Source organism: Carlito syrichta, unplaced genomic scaffold (genome assembly GCF_000164805.1).
Source record: "Carlito syrichta isolate Samal-C Ts95f unplaced genomic scaffold, Tarsius_syrichta-2.0.1 Scaffold131125, whole genome shotgun sequence".
Taxonomy (NCBI): Eukaryota; Metazoa; Chordata; class Mammalia; order Primates; family Tarsiidae; genus Carlito; species Carlito syrichta.
Window position 1 is genome coordinate 85,356 of NW_007075221.1, and position 21,239 is coordinate 106,594.

Consider the following 21,239-nt stretch of genomic DNA (forward strand, 5'->3'; position numbering starts at 1 on the left):
AAAAAGCGTCAACATGAGATAATAAACTCCACAGAGGTGGAAAATGAACACAAGGGTGATACTGGCAGTCGCTGGGCACTGCTGGGGGGCAGGGAGAAGGGTGGGAGACCCATGACAACACAAAGGGTACCTGGTCTACTACCAGGGGAAGGAGGGCCCGCCAGACCCCAGACTTCACCTGCATGCAGCCCATTTGTGTGGATAGCCCTCACATGCACCCCACATCTCTATAATAAATAAAATTAAATGTTGATGCCAGTTGCACCAAGCATGGCCTCAAGGGTCATGGCCCCTAGGGGCATTTTGCTCTACAAAGAGAAAGGTCTGTCAGTTCCAGCATTAACTCCAAGGTCACTAGGACTCGGCACAAGTACTGTGACATACATCATCCCAGGACCCTTTCTTTCCAAGTATCTGTAATTACTGTGTCTTCCCTACAAATGATGGCTAAATTCTCTCCACGAATCTGAGCTAAAAAGTAGACGGTCTCAATATTGGCACACTGTCTCAGAAGGCGGAGACTCCAGCGGGCACCGAGGATGAGCAAGAGGCTCAGGAGAGGGCTCTACCCACCTCTGGTTTTGTTACAACCAAGAGCTGGAGTGGATTCTAGGACTCATCGCTGTAGTGACGTCCAGAAAACACTCATTTCAGGGGAGGGCTTTTGTCACTCAGGACACACGTCGACTTCACTTATGAATTGGAATAGAAAAAGCCTCGATGAGCAAGAGTAAATTACTTCGTAAACCCTACGCTCTCAGTCTGAGAATGTTCTTGGGATTTAAGACTGTAACTGTACTGATCAAATGAAGGCCCCAAGAAAGCCCTGGGGCAGAACACCAAGCGACACCAAGCGCTGACCCTTTGCACCGCGACCGAAAAGAACCAGGCAGTCATGGGCTCTTGGGCCCCCTCGGGTCTCCAAACCCCAAGCCCTGATACAGAGAACAGATGTGGGGCTGTCGGAGGCAAGGCACCACGCACACCAGAGAGGCCCTGGTCAGGCCGCTCTGGGAACCAGCCCCCACCCCACTCCCCAGCAAGGAGGAAGCCGGTCTGCTCAGGCCTGCTCAGAGCAGAGGCTTCCCTTCCCATCCAAGCCAGGGCGACCGAGGCTGCTTCTGTTCACAGCCAGCAAGCGGCGCTCCTGTCCCCAGCACGCTGTTTCCCGGACTGGGGGAAGGGGTCCCTCGGGTTTTCCTGCTAGTCTTTCCCTCCCCTAGAATTCCTTCTGCAGGGCCCACCACCAAGTCCAGGGCTAGACTAACTTCTGGCTGACACATCCTGCCACGCCCTGACACAGGCAAGCCCACGGGCCAGGCACAGGCACCTGTGACGGCTCAGCTCCTCATGCCAGCCCACGCCTGCACCACTCCCATGGAGTGGTGGCTTGAGATGCTGTGCTCCCTATGCAATGACCACCATTGCCAGAGGAAAGTTGGACATCCCTGCCTCTCAAAGGAAATCTGTCGCACAAGTGTGTCAAAAACACAGATTCTGAGAACAGGTAGCTTTCAATCCTTGTCTTGCCACTTACCATCCAGCCAACATGGCTGTCCCCCAGTGTGCCGAGGCTGGGTACCTCAGTGTCCCTGCTCCCACTTCCTGGACACCCAGAGTAAAAAGGACACATCCAACAGGGTGGTGAGTGAGGCCAGCAGGAGGGCACTGGGGGCTCGAGCGTGGAGGGGGCCTCCCAGGGGGGAGCCCCGAGGACAAGTCCAGGAGGGGTATGGGTGGGCTGTTCCAGAGGGGAGGAGAGCCCCTCGTGCAAGGCCCCAGAGGGAGAGAGAAGGCGGCCCAGCACCGCTGTACCCGTCCCTTGCCAGGCCCGTCTCCTGCCCGCCCCGCACCTGCCTGTCTACCCTTGGTCCTGCCCAGAACGCTCCTCCCACAGGTCTCTGCGTGACTCAGTCCTCAATGCCCAGGTCCCCACTCAGATGCCCGGGGCCTTCACAGACTGCGCAGCGGAAGGAAATGGCTCTCAACATGGAGAACGAAGACCGGGCCGCGTCTGACTGTTCTTGCCGGGTCCAAGGCTCCTGGACTTCTGCACTGGCACGAGAGGACAATGAATGCTTGCTAACTGACCTATGTGAGCTGGCTGAGTGTCAGCTGGAGCCACACTGTCCACGTCTAAAGGCTGGGCTCAGCCGTCTTTTAGCTGTGTGACCTTGGGAAATGCATTTAACTTTTCGGTCTCGGTTCTTCTCAATTGCACCATGGGGATCACAGCACCAATGTCTCACAGGGCCACGAGGAGCACACGAGTTGACTCAGGCAATACACTGGGAACGGCACCTGTCACAGGAAGCCTCGATACACAGTGGCCACGTTGTCGGAACGACTTCCTAGGAAGCAGGGCTTGTTTTCGTGGCTTGGAGGGGGCAGGTTCTGATTTTACAATTTGGGTGGCGCTGTTACTTGAGGGAGAAAGGAGGTGCTCCGTGGGCAGGGGCTGACACCCCCAACTGCTCTCCTCTGCCTCCCTCCCGCACTGGTCATATGTGGGCCGAGGGGCACCACTCCTCAAAAACGCGCACGGCTGCAGGCCCGGCCTCCTCACCAGCTCCAACACCAACCCCAAGAAGATACTTCTAAGGTTCATGGTCTTCTGAATCTGCCCATCTCCCATGAAAGATGAGGCCTGTTTATTATTTATTTTTGAGTTAGGGTCTCACTGTATCGCCCAGGCTGGAGTGCAGCGGCACGATCATGGCTCATCGCAGCCTCGACCTCCTGGGCTCAGGTGATCCTCCCACCTCAGCCTCCCGAGTAGCTGGGACTACAGACATGCGCCACTGGGCCTGGCTAAGGAAGGAGGCCTATCTAGAGGGCACTGAGATTGTAGGGGAAAGTGACTGGTCTTAGGAATGTGGGTCTTAAGAGAAAAAGAGAGCGCAAAGTAATCATAAAGAGGAGAGAATTCTGACAGAATGCCACCGTGAGTGTTGAAAAGGGAAGTAAAAAGTAGACACTGAGGCTGGGCGTGGTGGTTCACACCTGTCATCCCAGCACTTTGGGAAGCTGAGGCAGGAGAATTGTTTGAGACCAGCCTACACAATGCAGTGAAACCTCATTTCGGCAAAAAACACAAAAATTAGCTGAGTGTGATGGTGCACACCTGTAGTCCAGCTATTCAGGAGGCTGAGCCGAGAGGGTAGAGACTGCAGGGAGCTGTGATCATGCCACTGCTCTCCAGCACGGGTGACAGAGAGACACTGACTCAAAAACAGAAGTGGACGCTGAAACAAGTAAACGTCAACCCCCCAAATTAATCAAAATATGCAATACGCCCAGAAAGCCGGGCCCTTCTCAAATTCCGCTATGCAATTTTAGCTTGGACTGTGTGTTTGCCCATCTCTGGTCTCCCAGAATTGGGCAGAGACTCTGGCCTCTGGAAGGAGAGAAGGCATAAACTGCAGTGCCTGGCCACTCTCCTCTCCTGAGCACTGGATGAAGGTGGCCACAGTCATCCGGAACAAAGTGCCCCAGCATCAGGGCCCAAGTGTGGAAAAAGATGTCGGCACCGAATGGCAGGACAGAAGCTGGTTCTGGGCGAGGACGAGGGAAGTGGCAGGGCGTCGGTCAGAAGGGCCCACAAGCAGAGGTTGCCCTCAGGAGACATAGTTCCCACGGCCTCACACGCAAAGCACGCACATGCCGGCAGCAGGCATCATCTGGGAGCGGGTCAGGAGTGGAGACCCAGAGCCTGCGTTGTAAGAAGACGTCCGGAGACCCAGGCACAGGTGAGCTGAGGAGCTGTGCTCGGCAGGAAGGGGCGCACCGGGCACCTCCCAGACCGCCAGAAACTCAGAGAGGAGAGAAGGCCCCCGCTGGGTGTCCGAGCCAGGCAGGGAGTCAGAGTCGCCCTGGAGGCTGCCCTGTGCAGCGTCCTTCCTCTTCACAATCTTGGGTGACTGTAACAAGTGCCCTATGCTGAGGGCCGCTGCTTCAGGACAAAGTTGAGGTCTGGTCTTGAAAGACAGAGAAGGGCTCTCTGCTTCCTGACCCACGTGTTTGGGGGAAATGCCATGACTGGGGGGCAGTGGGGCATTTAAAATGAAGCCCTGGCACTAGGAGACACGTGGCTGATCACCTACCAGCAACTTCACTGCACTTTTAAACCAAACAGTGAAAAACAAATCACTTCCTACTAAATACAACAGTGCTAGAGTCAACTATTTTTTTGTAATGACATTTGGCTTTTTGGACATTGAGGAACTTATTTATGAAAAAAAAAATTAAAATTTTGTATCTCATATGTTTCTACCCCAGGGTAACGTGTGAAACAGTCACCGACGTGCAGGTTCATGGATGCATGTTGTGCAGTAGGAATTTGGGTGACATCTTCCAACTGGTGGCGTTCTATTTGAGCAGACAGTACAGTCTTGTGTTCTACCTTGCACATCAATCATGTGCAATTTACTGTCCAGTCTATGCACCATTGTGAAAGCACTTCACACATTCTCTTTGTATGTAACGCCAGCTGATTTCTTTCATATATCTCTCAGTATACAGTTAATCTCTTTATTCACCTTTTTGTGCAACTTGAATGGAAAACTTCCAGGAAACATACATTTCTGAAAACTCTGTGCTGGCATAAGTTTGTCCTGTACAATCACCAGCAATCTCTTTACGTCCCCCGAGAGGGGACATCTGAGTGGTTTGCTAGATTCCCGAGTGCAAAGGGTTAAAAAGAAACTGCAGAGCCAAGGCTCATACACAGACAGAGAGCTGTGTGCTGGTCAGATGTTATCCCCCGCCTCCAAGAGAGGCCCGGTCATTGCCTCTCCTGGCATACATGCCCGCAGTTCGGCACCTACCTTGCTCGTCTGATTCGGTTTGATCCCAGGCCCTCGGACCAACAGCGGAACCTTGATGTCGAACTCATACAGCTGCCTTTTGTCTATTGGCAACGAAAACTGTCCTGAAAACAAAGCACCCGGTGGGTCAAGACAGTGCCAAGACGGAGGCGCTGCGCACACATGGCTTCATCCAAGCACTTCACCGTAAGGGCGAAGGCGGCTCTGTTCTACTAATTCTCGTGTTTCGGAAAAGCGCCACTGAGACTGGTCTCTCACTGCTCTAAATGACTGGAAGGGATTCTCTGGTCTCTGATTGGACAAACAGGGCACAAATAATGGCCGGAAAGTTCCAAAATACAAAGATTGGAAGAGTGATGCACGATGGTTGACTGACCGCAGCTGAGGGAAGTGATGACTCCCAAACTGCCAAGTAAAGGAGTGTTCGACACTCCTCTCGCCTTTCCTGAACGAGTCGCACTTCAGGACAACTGCATAATGATGTGACGAATTCGTCCCTGAATTCCAGCTAATTAACACACACAAAAGGACTATGAATCAACCTTTTGCAATTTCTTTTTCTTTAGAGACAGGGTCTCTTGCTCTGTCGTCCAGGCTGGAGTGCAGTGGTGTGATCACAGCTCACTGCAGCCTCAAACTCCTTGACTCAAGCAATCCTCCTGCCTCAGCCTCCCCAAGTAGCTGGGACAATAAATGTGTGCCACTATGCCTTGCTAATTTTTTTTATTTTTTTGGTAGAGATAGGGTCTCACTATGTTGCCTAGGCTGGTCTTAAACTGCTAGCCTCAAGAGATCCTCCTGCTTTGGCCTCCCAAAGAGCTGGGATTACAGGTATGACCCACTGTGCCTGGTAGCATTTTGCAATTTCTGAGGGAATAATGAATTTAAGCAATAATCATCAATGGAACAACAGAAAGGCTCCCAGGAAGGGCTCGAGCTGAAACCACCTGAGCATCAATCAACACGAGCGTCCAAAGAGGGACAGTCAGACACTGCAGGCTGCAAGACTTGAAGCTACAGGAAGTACCTGGCAGAGTCACTGGGAAACATTCTTGCTTGGCACTGATTTCTATCGTGCCCCTGATCTAACTACCAACCTAGGAAACGCTGAGTAGAGATGAACAACCTAAGGTGTCACAAGATAGCCGTTAGCCACAGAGTGTGAGATGTCCTCAAGGAAAAAGACCCCTCTTCCCAGTAGCTTAGTGGCAAATGACAAACTCGGGAGACACAGGGACTATAGGTGGTGAGTCCGCTTGGGCTGCATCTTGGCCGGTGACCTAATATGGTAACTGGTAGGTGCACAGTCAGGTGTGGATGCGGGCAGTCATGTGTCTGGGTCCGATTCAGAACCTTCCAGTAACAAGGGAAAGCCTGGGAGGCGGGAAGCATCGATACACGGGAAGCGTCCAATGGCTGGTCACAGGCCACAGAGCATGAGCCAGGTGGCGGGGGTATTTCCTGAGCTCTACTCGAGCACTTCGCACTTTCACAGACACAGTGAATGCAGTCAGCCTGCTCTTGTGCCAGCAAGCCTCGGGTTAGTCCTTCTCACATGGAAGCTCAGCGAGGAAAGAAGGAAACACCGGCTGTGACCACAAGGTCCCAGTAAGAGGCCTGAAGTCAAGGATGAGGGCTGACTCACGGCCGTTTTGAAAACATAACATCCCCCAAAAACTAATTCCACGATTTGGCAAGGAAGTTCTTCCCCCAAGACAGCCTTCTCTGGTCTTCCCATCTAGACTGGGACCCCATGGCCCACCCAGCCTGCGAGGCTCACCCTCTGCTCCGGCTCCCAGAGCACCTCAACATCCAGCATGAGAGGCCGCAACCATGATACCTGGCTTCTCCTCGTGGGAACCATGCAGCCCTCCAGGCGGAGAGGCCCCAGAAAGACCCTCGCTCAGGCCCGTCCACAGCTATGGCAGGACTAGAACTCCCTGCCAGGGCTGCCAACCGTGTGGAAAGGCAGGATGGGCCTGGAGGGCCCACGGCACGCGGGCCTCTGCTCACCTGTGTGGTAGCCGTTGTCCGAGGTGTAAAAGACATAGGTATTGTTGAGCTCCCCGGTGGACGCCAGCCTCTTGATCAGCTTCTCCACAAGGTCGTCCACTGAGAGCAGCGTCTGCCACCTGGACATGCGCGGGCACAAGAAAGAGCTCAGGCGTGCCGCCTTCTTGCCGAAACAGGCAGAAACAAGATGCTCAACCACTGTCCCCAAAGGGAAATCCCGTCTTCCTTCCCCGGATCTCCCCCTTGCAAAACAGATTAGAAAACTTCAGAACATAATCCACTCAGTCCTGAGTTAAGTGTTTCCCAGGAAGCAGATGAGGCTTTACGAACCAGTGCACTTTATTTTTGGTATTGCCACTCGCAGTGAGAAAAGAGGCAATCAGGGGGAAGGCTGCTGGGTCAGTACTGATTCTGGCAGGCGAATCCAGACAGGCTCATGCCACACAAGAGCTTCAGAGTCTAAATCAGGGTCGGCAAACAGCAGTTCATGGGCCAAGCTTGCCGCCGTCTGGTCTTAAAAACTTTCACTGAGACTGGGCTTGGTGGCTCAGCCTGTCATCCCAGCACTTTGGGAGGCCGAGGTGAGTGGATTGCCTGAGCCCGTGGGTCCAAGGCCAGCCCAGGCAACTTGGCGAGACCACGTCTCTACAATAAACCAAAAAAAGTTTTACTGAAATAAGTCATGGCCACTCATTTCCAGATCTCCTAGGGCTGCTGTGTGCTCCCACAGCAGTGGGAGGAATGTGTGACCCAAGTCTGTGCTACTTACTTTAGGGGCATTTACAGAAAAAAGACAGTTTGCACCTGGGCTAAACCAAATATGCCCTAGGAAAAAGTAATGGATTTAAAAATTGACTTAAGTGAACATCTTGAAAATTCCTAAAAGCAAAGGCACACATTTTGCTTTAGTCTAAGTCCTTGGGTTGTTTGTCCAGTATGTGGGCTGATCTCTACACCAAGTGGCCTTTTCTTTAAGCCAAGGAAAACAAAACCCTTCCAAACGGCTTGAGTTTGCAGCACTCTTCGCAGGTCCTAAGACAGGTGGGGCAAAGGCCCCCCACACCCGGAGGGCACAGGAGCCCCCCTGCTTCTGAGGCAGCCACTGCCCCATCTGGCGTCTTGCCTACTGACGTTCTGTTTCCAAGACCGCAATGCAGCACAGTCCCCTCTGCGTGAGGGGACTTGGGGTCCTCAGGGCCACACCCGTGGAGGAAGCAGAAGCAGCTCTTACCTCTTCCTAAACGCGCTGTCTAAAAACTGGATTGAAGAATTGGTCATTGGTGTCTTGGCTTGCCTGATTAGCCAGTGTTTGTTCTAAAACCCAGAGGAAAAGCACGTTAGCACCACATCACCACAGCCAAAGAAACTTCCAGAGTGCTGGAGTGGAGCGTAACAGAACCACTTCATTCCTGCTCTACCAGAAAGGAACGGCTGGAATCTGACTGGGCAGCCTGGGCCCTCGTCTCCCTGCCCTGTTTCCCGACAGTAGAGATCTCTGCAGATGAACTCTGGCCCTGTCCCTGGCTTCCCAGTGCCCCCAAGTCAGAGAGGCCTTGGCTCCTGGGACAGAGGCATTCGTGAGAGATGTCCGAGAGGTCACCGAGGGTTTTTGTAGCTCTGATCTTGGGTTTTTGGTCTAACGGGTAAATGCTGCTTGACTCTCCTCTAAGTTATGTCTCACAAGTCATCCTTCCTTCATCCTCTGCTTCCCTATCCAGACTGACCACCCTGAGATCTTTGAGAAAAGTCCCAACACCACGGTTTCCTAAAACTGCAAGTCTAAACCTGGGGGATCCTTCCATTTAAATAAAAAAGCTATTTATTTATTTAGAGACGGAGCCTTGCTCTGTTGCCCAGGCTGGTCTCAAACTCCCGGGCTCAAGCTATCTTCCTGACTCAGTCTCCTGCATCCCTGGGATTACAGGTGTGCACCACCACGCCTGGCTCAAAAAGCTATGTTTTCAAAACAAAAGCATTTCCATACACTGTTAATTCCCTCCCCACTATACATGAAACCCTAAGCCGCCACTTCCAAAGTCCGCTCCTCAAGGTGCCCTTGAGTTGGTAAGTTTCAGGAAGGCCACACGGCACGTCCTCCTGCTGGGCAGGCACCCTGGCCCATGGCTGACGCCGAGAGGCCTGCAGCAGAGCGGCCTAGCCCAGAGTTTCCACATCTCCCTGGGGAGGGGAGCTTGTGCCACCTTCTTCGGGAACACAGGCTGAGAACGGCGCTCTCACTCAGAACCCAGCTCACTCAGCTGCAAGGGTGTATTTAACAGGCACGCCCTATGGCACGCCAGGCACATGCTAGAAGCCTGTGTGCACTTCAGTCCATCCAGGAGCCACATGGGGGACCTGGATGCCCCTTGGACAGGAAGATGGAATTGAGCGTCCTGCTCACGGCCGGGCCCATGAGCTGGAGAAGCTGCGCCGGGTCTGACTGCAAGACACTCTCCGGCTACAGCCTCGCAAGTGAGGTCGGCTCCCGGGCAGCAGCTGAGACCGCCTGCCCTTGAGCTGGGAGCTGTCTGCACCCCGGGCCCAGGGAAGCAGACAGGACCAGCACACAAGCCGAGTGTCTGGCCCTTTTTTGTGCACCTTCCCTGCCCACCCACACTGCGCCATGCCAGCCCTGCTGCCTGAGCCCCAGCTAGTGGAGGTCACGCGGGCAGGTCGCGGAAGGCCCTGCTTAGTCCCCAGGAACATGTCCCAGCCACCGCCAGGAGACAGGAGAGGTGGCACAAAGGCTCCCAGGAGAGCCTGGGCGACTCCCGTCGGCAGAAGAAGGCATGCCTTTGCCATCCTCTGTGACCTCCCAGCCGCTTACCGGAAGCGTGGCAGAAGGCTGACCTGTTCTTGGGAAGTAGTTTACACTATCTGTTGGAGGGACAGGTGCAATCACCTCTAGAGGGTGGGGAGGGGAACCCACCACTGGCCCAAAGGCCTCCTGACAAGTGGACAAGTCAGTGACACCGAGTGCGGCTGGACCAAGGACGGGACTCTACCGTTCCATGGACGTTGAAGTTCTTGCTTCTCGGCGCGAAGACATTCTGGAAAGCCTTCTGGTATTGAGGTGCAGCTGTCCACGGCGAGTGGGGTGCAGGAGGGGCAATCATCATGAAGAAGGGTTCGGAGTTGGACTTGTAGTCCAGGAAGTCCAAGGAGACATTGGCCTGAAACACACAAGCATCCGTCATCCCCCGGCCCACCCACAGTCGAGCGCGAGACAGACACAGGTCCCCAGGCGTGGCAAGCATAGGGTCACGGCAGCTTCTACTCAGTCCTAGCAAGTGACCTCATGCCACAGCCAACTGCAAGTACATTGTTGGAACAATCTATCTGGTGATTAGGCAATACTTTAAATAAAAAACTGAAACGCATACTATTGTAAGAAAGCAATCACGATCCTGATGGCTTTACATGACCCAGCAACTGCTCCCATCTCCCCCAAGGAGAGAAACTGTAATTTGGCCATTTCAGTATGAACTTACATGAATGGGGACCTTAGCGTATGCACATTTGATGCCCCTACAAAGTGTAAAAAAGGGAGCCCACCCAATCCGGAACAGCGGGAAGGGTGGGTTACGTTCCCTTAACCTTGGGAAAACATGCAGAAAGTAGGTGTCCGACTGCGCCCCTGAAGTGGCCAAGCTAAGTGAGTGACGGTAAATCCCACCGCATTCCACCAGGCTTTGGTTTCTATGGACTCACATTTTTCATGTGCTTATCAGGAGATACTCTGAATTTTCACCCTTCTAGCTGGTTTGTGTCTTATTTCCAAAACAAGCTCAAAAAAGACCGACTGCATCTATTTCCCATCTCCCTCCTACACTCCCCCACCCCACTCACCCCGTGCTGTCAACATCCTTGTGCCTCTGCCTGCGGCCCCTCCCCTCCTCCGATCAGCTCCCCAAGCCTCCTGCAGGTTTCTACTCCCACATCACCCAACTCCCTCCATGCCTGACTTCTCCAACTTGTCACTGACATGAGGCCACAAAGAGCATGTGCAGATACACACACACACACACACACACACACACACACACACACACAGCGCACATCAAAGCTGCCACTGGAGAATCAGCTTCCGCAGAATCAGGGACTCTGCTTCGTTCACTGCTGGACACCTGCGACATGTGGTGCTGAGCTGCTCAGTGAACGAACGTGCTCTAGATACAGCTACCGCAGTGTTCAGGCCAGGAAGGGCCCAGTTCACCTGCCTTCAGTAACGCTTACGCATAAGCACACACGGCCCAAGAACTCCCGCGTTCCTGCCCCTGCAAGCTCATGACACAGTCGTGAACCGCCAGCTTGTGGCTTGTGAGTCCCACTGGGGGCAACGGCAGGAGCCCTGCAAAGCGAAACTTCTACAGGGGGAGTGCAGGAGACCTAGAGGGTAACCTCTGGGAAGGGGTTTGTTGCTGGACTCCAAGGGCACTGGATCTGAGTACGGCTTATGCTCCACCCCCCAGGCATTTTAATCAGCTGGAAATACTCTGCAGCAGTCAGCCCAAGTGATTACACACTGACGTCACCCAACACAGACACGGCCCTAGGCCTCCTAGGCAGAGCCTAGCAACTCACCAAAACATCAGTCAGGTAGTCCACACTGTAGTTCTCACCGTGCTTCCGGGCCTTTCCATTGATGGAGAGGGTGTAATTGTAGTACTTAGAGTTCTTCTCCTGTTAAAGAGAAGAAAGTCAAATTTGTTACAAGGTAAGCACACAAGTGGAAGTCGGAATCTAACCTGGGCTAAACTTACTCGATTTAAACAGTGCCGAGACACAAAAAAGGTAATCACTCAGGTCAACACTGTACTGGGTTTTTGGGCCAGGCTTTTTATTAAAGGCTAGCATAGCTTCAATAACATGTTCTAGTTTAAAAACCAGAAGTGGCTGAGACAGAACGGCAAACTACATTACTATACTTTGTGCAAGGCAGAAAAAACATGCCAGAAAGGAGTGAATCACAGGTGCTTAGGTTTTCCTTTAAGGAGATAAAACAGCTAACTGCAAAAGCAATTGAAGGAACGCCAGCAGCAGAGCTCAGTGAGTGAGGGACCGCTGTACATCCGTAGGGATGTGTACTGCCGCAGACCTCAGCCAACACTCACCAGGGCGTACCAGTAACTCCAGCCCAGAGGGACGTGTTCCAGGCCGCCTGCGTCCGGGGCTCCATACTGAAAAGACACAAGGAGGGACAGTCAGGGTCTGTAGCCATAAACAGGCCAGAAAGATGCAGGAGACTTCCAGAATTGCTTTCGACTAGCACCTGACGCATTTTTCCCAAACACATAAACTAGTAAAAAATAAACTCCACCAACCTAGAAACACCTAATGCGGGAGTGGCAACCTCGGCCAGGGACCGAAACTGGCCTGACAGCCATTTTGGATGGCCACAGAGCCACACATTCTTAAAAACTATTTACAAATATACAAACCAATCGAAAGAAGAATGTTTTGTGAAATGAAACTCAAGTTTCAGTGACGTAAAGCAAGCTCTTCTAGAACGTGGCCCCGCTCATTCATTCAGCAGAGTCCGCGGCTGCATCCCAAAGCCGAAACTTTCTGAGGCGACATGGTGCTCAAGAGAAAGGCTCACTGGAGAGGGTTTGGACTACACCGCGCAGCCAGCCGATGGAAAGCAAAGGCCCTTGCCGAGAAGACCCGTGACCTGAAGCACCTATGGTCCAGGCACTTGGGATGACACAGCCTCACCCTGTACTGCGGCTGTCCTGCTATGAAGTCTACTTTCAGGGCTCAGTTTACCCAATGAGATTGACCAGGTAGAGACCACAGAATGAGAGAGGCCCCAATTCCTGGGTGGAGGGGAGGATTCACAGAAAATTCTGGTCAGACGTTAAACTCTCCAGCAACCACGGAGAAAGCGTGAGGAAAGGGACATTCTCTTTGTCTCCAAGCACCAGTTTCACCAAAGCTCATTCCACACACAGCATTTCCTTTAAGCTTGAACTCTGAGCAAAAGCAAAGGCCAAGGTGGTGAACTTGGGTCTGTGAAATCTGGCCTGACAGGGCACAGTGAGGCCTTCCTCCCTCCACTTGAGGCCAGCACACCAGCCACACAGCCACAGGTTTGGATGACCTGTGGGTTCCAGGGATATTCCCTCTCTCTCTCTCCTGGACTCAGGCGATCCTTCTGCCTCAGACTCCCGAGTAGCTGGGACTACAGGTGCATGTCACCATGCCTGGCTAAATTTTAATTTTTGTAGAGACGAGGTCTCACTATGTTGCCCAGGCTGGTCTCGAACTCTCTTATCACGAACTGCTCCACAGAACTTCTGCTCTTCAGGCTGTAAGATGAGTGAAGCACTGAGCTGTCATAATTCAGAAAAGAGTCTAAGAAACCTGAGGAAAAAGCTAAGAGGAACATTTCTCACTCTGACCCCCACAGAGGCGATATGCACATAGACACCACAAAAGTCACAAACAAGCAGAACCCACTGGAAGAATGGAAGGGCACAGCACAAGGCAGCAGTCTTAGGACACTTTTTTTCTTTCTTTATTTTTTTGAGTTGGAGTCTCACTCTGTCGCCCAGACTGGAGTGCAGTGGCCGCTCCCGGCCACCGCAGCCTCGACCTGTTGGGCTCCGGTGATCCTTCCGCCTCAGCCTTCCGCCTCACCGGAATTACAGGCATGCGCTACCATGCCCGGCTGATTTTTTTGATTTATTGTAGAGATGAGGTCTTGCTGCCCAGGCGGATCTCGAACCCGCTCCCAAAGGCGCAGGATTACAGGCTGAGCCACCGAGCCCGGCGTCACTTTTGGTTTTTTTTTTGAGTCAGAGTCTCACCCCATTGCCCAGGCTGGAGTGCAGTGGCACGCTCATGGCCCTAGCGTCGACTCGCTGGGCTCTGGTGATCCTTCTGCCTCAGTCTTCCAAGTAGCCTGAACTACAGGCACACACTACCACACCTGGCTAATTTTTGATTTACTGTAGTAGAGGTGAGGTCTTGCCAAGTTGCCCGGGCTGGTCTCAAACTCGTGGGCTCAGCTCAGGCAATCCTCTCACCTTGGACTCCCAAAGTGCTGGGATAACAGGCTGAGCCACCAAGCCTGGCCAGAACATTTTTACACAGATGCTCCCCAGGCTGCTGAAAGAGTCACCACGGTGCCCAAATCATGTCCACAGGTTCATGAGAGGTGTCTGATGGCCAGATTTGGAGGAAACAACATATACCAAAACACTCTGAACCACGAACTCCTACCATGGAAAAAACAATCGCATTCATTCACCTTTAAAAAGAGGTTACAAGTACATGAAACAGATAGCTCAACATACCTCATTCAGGTACTTCCCTGCGAAAAAGGTCTGATAACCGCACGCTGAGCGGAGAATTGCTGGGAAGGTGTTTGGCTCCTGGATCTTCTGCCAGGACCGGCTGCTGCAGTTTCCCTCCAGGGTGTTGTTGACCACGTGGTGGTTATGCGGGTACTTCCCCGTCAGGATGCTGGCTCTGCTAGGGCAGCAGAGGGCACTCGGCACGTACTGGCAGGGAACAGAGGCAGGCAGACTCAGTCACATGGAAGGAGGCTCCCTCCCCTCCAAGAGGGTGCGGGGAGCTGCTCGAGGCCCAGCTCAGAGGGCGGGCTTCTCACGCAAGAGAGACTTTCACTACACATCAGTCTTCTGAGCTGCTTTGAGTCACACGGTGGTGACATTAATGCACAGAATACAAAGGGATGGTTTCTTTACCAGCTGGTTTCTTTCTGCAGGAGAACGGGAGTTCTCGTCTCATCTGCCAAAGAAATAACATGCAAGGGGCATGGCAGGAGCTGGGTCTTCACCAAAGTTAAAGAATGCTGCTTTAAGCTGGGCTCGGTGGCTCAGCCTGTAATCCCATGCCTTTGGGAGGCTGAGGTGAGTGGATTGCCTGAGCCCGCGGGTTCAAGACCCACCCGGGCAACTTGGCAAGACCTCATCTCTACAATAAATAAAAAATTAGCCAGGTATGGTAGTGCATGCCTGTAGTTCCGGCTACTTGGAAGGCTGAGGCAGAAGGATTGCCGGAGCCTAGCAGGTTGAGGTTGCAGTGACCGGGAGTGTGCCACTGTACTCCAGTCTGGGCAATAGAGTGAGACTAAACCCCTTCCCTCCCAAAAAAAAGAATTAAGGACTCAGTCATGTGACCAATACTTCCTACTCTTACACTTGCCTTATCATTTTACCAGGTGTTTGGTTTTCAAAACTTTCATACTGGCAACTCCTATTTCGTCCTCTTTTTGTTTTCTGATCAGTTTTCTGGCCAGCACATACTGTATGCTGTATCTTCATATGAGATTTTCATACCTAGTAGGGCAGCTTCGTCCTTTAGGAAAACTGCCTTGATTGTTCTACGCTATTTATTACTCCAGATAGCTTTTGGAATCACTTGAGTCTAAAAAAATCTTGTAAGGATTCCAACTAGAGAAAGTATTTTATAATAGGTATCTTCCCATATAAAATAATGTGCATATCTACGAATCAAGTATTTTTATTTTGTTACTCACAAAGCAACTTAATTTGTACCTAAGTTTATATAGGACTTAGCCTTTTCCGGCCCCCACTAGTTAGTCCCATAGAATTTCTATTTTGTTGCTATTATAAATGGGGTCTTTTCTCTGTTCCTTCTATATCTCTGGTTATATGGAAGAAAATGATTATTTAACTTTTAAATAATAATTTTTTTAAAAATTAGTAAGATTAATTTTTATGTTTCATCCCTACCTTACTGAATTCTATTAAATTAAAAAGTTTTCAATGATTATCCTGTGCTTCTTAGGTAGAAAATCCACACAAGTGAAAATAATAATTTTATTTTTCCAATAATTTTACCTCATCTCCTAAGCCTTGTAGCAATGACGAGCCCAGAACAACCAAGAGGCTTACCCCTGACAACGTCCTGAGTTTACCAGGAGAGGATGTTAAAATTTGAGAGCGCTTTCAAGTGTCTAGTGGGATGAACCCTCAATTCTCCTTCCTTCTACCACTCAGATGGCTCTGGTAGACTCGTCGTAGACTACACCCAGAGGCATTTTGCAAGTCAGGCACTGATGGAGTACTTGCATGGGTCAACTCCTGCAACGGGTGATCCAGAGGTAGGATTCAGTGCCTCCACTCACAAAGGAGGAAAACAAGCGCCCAAGAGGGGGATAGCTCAGGCAAGTTCACGCCGCAGGGCGTGCGCTCACACAGACGGTCTGGCCCATGAGTCTGTGCTCTTACACATGGCTCTAGGCCATTGCTCAGTGCACATCCTGATAGGAAGTTCCTGCCTGCCAGACCACCACTCATTCAGCTACAGGCTCGGCTCTGGAACACGAATGTTCATACTTGATTTTAGAACCCTGCATCTATATCTTTATATACTTACGATGTATGTACTTGGAGCTAATTGTTAGGCCTGGCGATCAGGGCTAATTGGGCTTTCACCATAGAACAGATTACATAGCATACATGTTCCATGATTCTTACAATCCACTCTCAAACCTAGAACAAACCGTGATTTTTTTTTTTTTTTGAGTTGGAGTCTCACTCCTTTGCCCAGGTTGGAGCGCAGCAGCACACACGCTCATGGCCACCCCAGCGTCGATCTGCTGGGCTCCAGTGATCCTTCCGCCTCAGCCTTCCGAGTAGCCGGAACTATAGGCGCATGCTACCACACCTGGCTGACTTTTTTTTTTTTTTTAATTTATTGTAGAGATGAGGTCTTGCCAAGCTGCCCAGGCTGTTCTCGAACCTGTGGGCTCAGGTAATCCTCTCACCTTGGTCTCCCAAAGTGCTAGGGTTACAGGCTTGAGTCACAGTACCCGGTCAAAACCATGAGGTTTTAAATACATTTCTATAGATCTGAGTTGTAGAACAGACTAGCTTGGAAATACCTGCAATTAATCTTCAACTGATAAGAAGTAATATTTCAGTTGAAAGAGTTGATATTACAGTAAATAAAATCTTTCCTTCATCAGGCATTTAACTAGAAAGAAAACCACACAGAGCACACCAGACGCCCAGAAAAGAGTTTCTTCTCGAAACATAAACACAGTCAGAATCTGAGCCGGGCTCAGTGGCTCAGCCTATAATCCTGCGCCTTTGGGAGGTTGAGGTGACTGGACTGCCTGAGCCTGCGGGTTTGAGACCTGCCTGGGCAGTGAGACCTCATCTCTACGATAAATCAAAAAATCAGCCGGGCGTGGTAGTACACGCCTGTAATTCTGGCTACTTGGAAGGCTGAGGCAGAAGGATCGCCGGAGCTCAGCAGGTAGAGGCTGTGGTGGCCGGGAGCAGCCACTGCACTCCAGTCTGGGCGACAGAGTGAGACTCCAACTCAACAAAAACAAAAACAAAAAAACAAAACAAAAACAGAATCTGGCAAACTGAAATTAGCCTCAAAACTCACCGCGCTGGAGAAAGTCATCCCCATCTCTCCGACAAGAGCCTTGGTTTTCTTCAGTGGTGTCTGTAAAGCAAGTGACTGCCTGTTAAATGGTTTCCTCTGACGAAGTGAGACACACAGACCAGAGTCCAGGCCCAGCTGCACCTTGCTCAGCCTCTGCTCCCAGAGCCAGCTCCATGAAACAGCAGGAGAGCCCTGTGCAACTCTAGAGTCGAGCCAAACAGGTCCGGCTGAGCCGGCTGCTCCCGTGCTAAGGGCCAGGCTAGCGGGTAGGGCAGGTCCACGCCGACGGCCTGTGCCAGCCCCTTGCAAGGCAGCCAGGGCAGACCTTCCCATGAATCCATCTTTAGCAGCAGGATGGAGGAGAGGGTACAAAGGGAGCCTTGGTCCTTTAAAACGGCAAGGAGATGCCACTTAGATGCTGCGAGACAGGCTAGGCCCCAGGTAGGAGCCCAACTCCAGCTCTACCCTCAGCAATGAAGCCTGGCACACCTGGTCCTCCACCCGCTCCCGGCCCGCTTCCCCAGACCTGGGCCAGGTGACAAGCAGGGGAACCCAGGGCCCCGTCAGCAACAGGCCCCTCAGAAACCAGCCTTACTCCTCATCTTCCTGTCACAACCTAAGATTCTGACAAGCGCAATTATGACCACCCTGGAGTGAGAAGCATGAAGACAGCTGGTGAGGTGCAGCTCAAGGACAGTGGTGATGGCTATTCAGATCCCAGACAGCAAAACGCACCATGAAGAACCCATTTAGGGCACTGGTTCATGATGATTCCGAAATGCCTCGGAAGTCTCAGACCATGCCACATACAGTGGTAGGTGTACTTTGCTGGCTGATAATTCCTCAAAGACTGTTAATCCACACGTATAACCAGGTTAACAAGTGCCTGATCTTCAATGAGTGACTTTTCCCCATTATTTCATTTAAACAGGAAACCCAAGGAACCCATAAGCTCAGAAGGATGAGAATCCTAACTCGCACACGAAACATGCTCTGAGAGTTTCATGAGCAGACCCGCAAGAGGCTGCAGGAGACACCAGGGACGCGCAAGGTCTTTGTAACCTTCAGGAGCAATATCACCAGCCATGCGCTTATCATGACCTCGCAGGGTGCCACCCTTGGGAAGAGATCACGAGCTACATGAGACATTGGGCTGACAAGGACCCCGAGCTGCCACGAGGACCTCAGAAGAGGAAATGAGAATTCGAAGCGGAAGTGGAAAGAAGGGCCAGGCCAGTGACCGTCCGGGACTTAATCATCACGTGTCTGATAAATATGCAGACCTACGAAAGAACATCTGACTTCCACCGAGACTATACTGTGTGGTTATAACACATTCATCCAACGCTCAGTGTGTGCCAGGTTCCAATCCAGGCAGTGGCGGACAGAGGTTTGAGCTACCGAGGCCAGTTTATAATGATCTTTAAGTAAAATCAAAAAAGGGATAAGAACAGTTCCCTAGGCAAAAAAGTAAACACAAGAGTACCACAGATGACATCTGGAACACATGCAGAGAAATGTTAACGATGACATCACGACACAAAAGACTATTTCAAAGATGGCTGGAAATTCCACACTAAGCCAAAATCATGGAAGTGCTATCTATAATCCTTTGACCTGAGTTAGTCTGGTGGAGGCAGACCACTGTCTATTTTGACAACTATAGCAGCAGTTTGTAATCTTTTTTGGTTCAATGAACTCCCTCTTTCCACAAAAACGAAGACACTACACACAGTTTTGCATGTAAAATAAGGACTTCCATGACGTCAATGGCATCCCTGATGTCACCTGAAGACTCTCTGATGCCAACATGGTGTAAGTGACGATGCCGGTGCGGGATGTGGAATGACGTCTGATGAGCCTGTACTCTCAGAGAAGAAGCATGGAGCTCTGGGATCACAAGACACCACGCTTTGCTTCTTATTCACCATATGAACCTGGGTCAACTTACTTAACCCACCCTAAGCCGCAGTTTCCTTTTACGATAAGGGTCATATGCACAGCAGAGGGTTCTGCTGATAACCCAGACAGGGTAAACTCCTCAATCCCGGCCCGGCTCCGCAAAGCTCTCCACCGCCATGGCTGCCTTGACCCTTCCTCTGGGAGTCCTGTTCCACAACTAGGGCTGGAGTATTCTGAAAAAGGCTACAAGAGAGGGCAGGATTCTTCAAAGAGTTGGGAGCATACATTCTAACTCGCTCCCTCTACTCAGTTGAGAGCCTCTCTCCAGTATAAACACCTATTTAAGAACCTGGATCTGCGGCTGGTTTAGAGAAACAAATAGGATGAACATGCTCAGGGGAAGAGCCTTCAAATATGCATGGACTACAGCTGTGGTCTATAAGCACCAAAGAAACAATTCTGAATACCTTACATTTAAGTAATGAATTTGGTTTTCCATGGGCAGGAAAGCTCGACCTTAAGTCCTTTTTAAGTCCTTTTCTGGACAAAACACTCTTCAAGAACATTATTTCTTTTTTTATAAAAAAGAAGTTTTGTCAGCAGAATAAGTGGAGCAGTTGGAATCGTGGTGAAACCAAGGTAAACTCTAGGAAGGAAACTCAATCAAGGATCTGATGTCAACATGGCTGGGTAGAAACTAAAAGGCAACGAAGGAGAGAAGGCAGGAAAAAGTGCAAAAGTGTGCCATCAAAATGCAAGGATCTTAAACAAAAGCTAGAAAAGACTCTTGTACACCTGAGCACAATCTGAGAAAGAAATGTATTCCACTTTACAAGCCAGCAACAATACACATGCATATGCCTACCTTTACCATATGTCTGTCTCTCTCTCTCTCTCTCAAACAGACGTTTTCTATTACACTCTGTTCCACAGGAAAGGAAAAAGGTGGGTAGCTACTCACTAAACTAATTTCACAACTCATTCACGAGGGGGGACCAGCAGCTTGAAGAACACTGCACTAGGGTGTCACCATACAGGAAAAGTCAGGAACCTCCTGCCTGGATGTGTCCTGGTGCCCGCACTCAGCTGGAGGCAAAAAGAGAACTGAAACGAAGAAGGCAGCAGGGCATTCATTTTTAAAACGAGGAGAGAAACGCTGGGCCCAGGATGGGAGGACTGGCAGGGCCTCGGCTAGTCACGTGCACCGGGCAAGCTGCTTTCCGGGCCTCCATAAGGAGTGGGGTGGATGTTTCCAAAGGTCAGAAATTTCTGAATTCTAAGCTAAGAGGCAAGATGAACCCTGGGGGGGGGGGGGGTTTCATGACAACTCCCACTGGACAGAAAGTGAAACACTGACAGCAAAGACTGCCACAGCCAGGTGTTCAACCAGACTTGATGAACCTTCTGAGTTCTTGCGAGGCAAGACACATCCGCAGCAGTCCAGAGCCTGACCACCAGACGGGTTCAACTCAGCGCTTTTAAAAGAAACGTCAGACACAGGCACAGGACACAGGCAGAGTACACAGGCCCCGGTCCCTCGCCAAGGGGCTGGACTTGACTCCAGAGGAAAACAATCAGGGCCTGCGCGCTCTTGGCCGGCACCTGCCGCCCATCGGCCCAACCCTCCTCCAGGGGCCTCCACGCTGATCCTGAGACGCACACTCCGCGGCAGCGCGGTCCACACCGGCGGCTCTGTCCGCGAGAGGAGGCGGGTCCTGCAGCCCCCCGCATCGGCGTCAGGGCCTCCCGGGGAGCCCACCCAGACCGAGCCCGAGCCCGGGCCCGGGCGGCCGGGGCGGGCGCGGGGGGCGGGGCGGGCGCCGAGGGTTACCATGCCGCCGAGCACTGCGTCCTGGTCGTCGGTGAGCAGCAGCACCACGTTGGGCCTCCGGGAGCCCGCCGCCTGCCCGGGGACGCCCGGGCCGCCGCCGCCCAGCAGCAGCAGCAGCAGCAGCGCGGGGTAGCAGGGGAGCAGGCTGCCATCTGTTTAGCCAGGAAGTGAGTCCTCACAACAAACTGAATGATCTTGATCTCATACATTCTAGCTCATAAAACTTTAAGAAATGTACTTTCTGATGTTCAATTACCCACTGTTTGGCATTT

At 51.6% G+C, this 21,239-nt stretch overlaps 1 protein-coding gene across 1 annotated transcript in view; it reads right to left on the reverse strand.

The window, feature by feature from the left end:
• Positions 1-21,106, reverse strand: part of GNS (glucosamine (N-acetyl)-6-sulfatase) — a 37,723-nt gene extending 16,617 nt beyond the window's left edge. The window contains exons 1-9 of the mRNA XM_021708150.1: positions 20,968-21,106; positions 17,235-17,294; positions 14,141-14,347; positions 11,954-12,019; positions 11,424-11,522; positions 9,845-10,012; positions 8,071-8,153; positions 6,840-6,958; positions 4,827-4,930 (exon numbers count right to left, since the gene is read on the reverse strand). Coding sequence (XP_021563825.1) covers positions 4,827-4,930; positions 6,840-6,958; positions 8,071-8,153; positions 9,845-10,012; positions 11,424-11,522; positions 11,954-12,019; positions 14,141-14,347; positions 17,235-17,294; positions 20,968-20,970 — 909 coding nt within the window. The 5' untranslated portion in view covers positions 20,971-21,106. The remainder of the gene's footprint in view (positions 1-4,826; positions 4,931-6,839; positions 6,959-8,070; positions 8,154-9,844; positions 10,013-11,423; positions 11,523-11,953; positions 12,020-14,140; positions 14,348-17,234; positions 17,295-20,967) is intronic.
• Between the last annotated feature and the right edge of the window lie 133 nt (positions 21,107-21,239).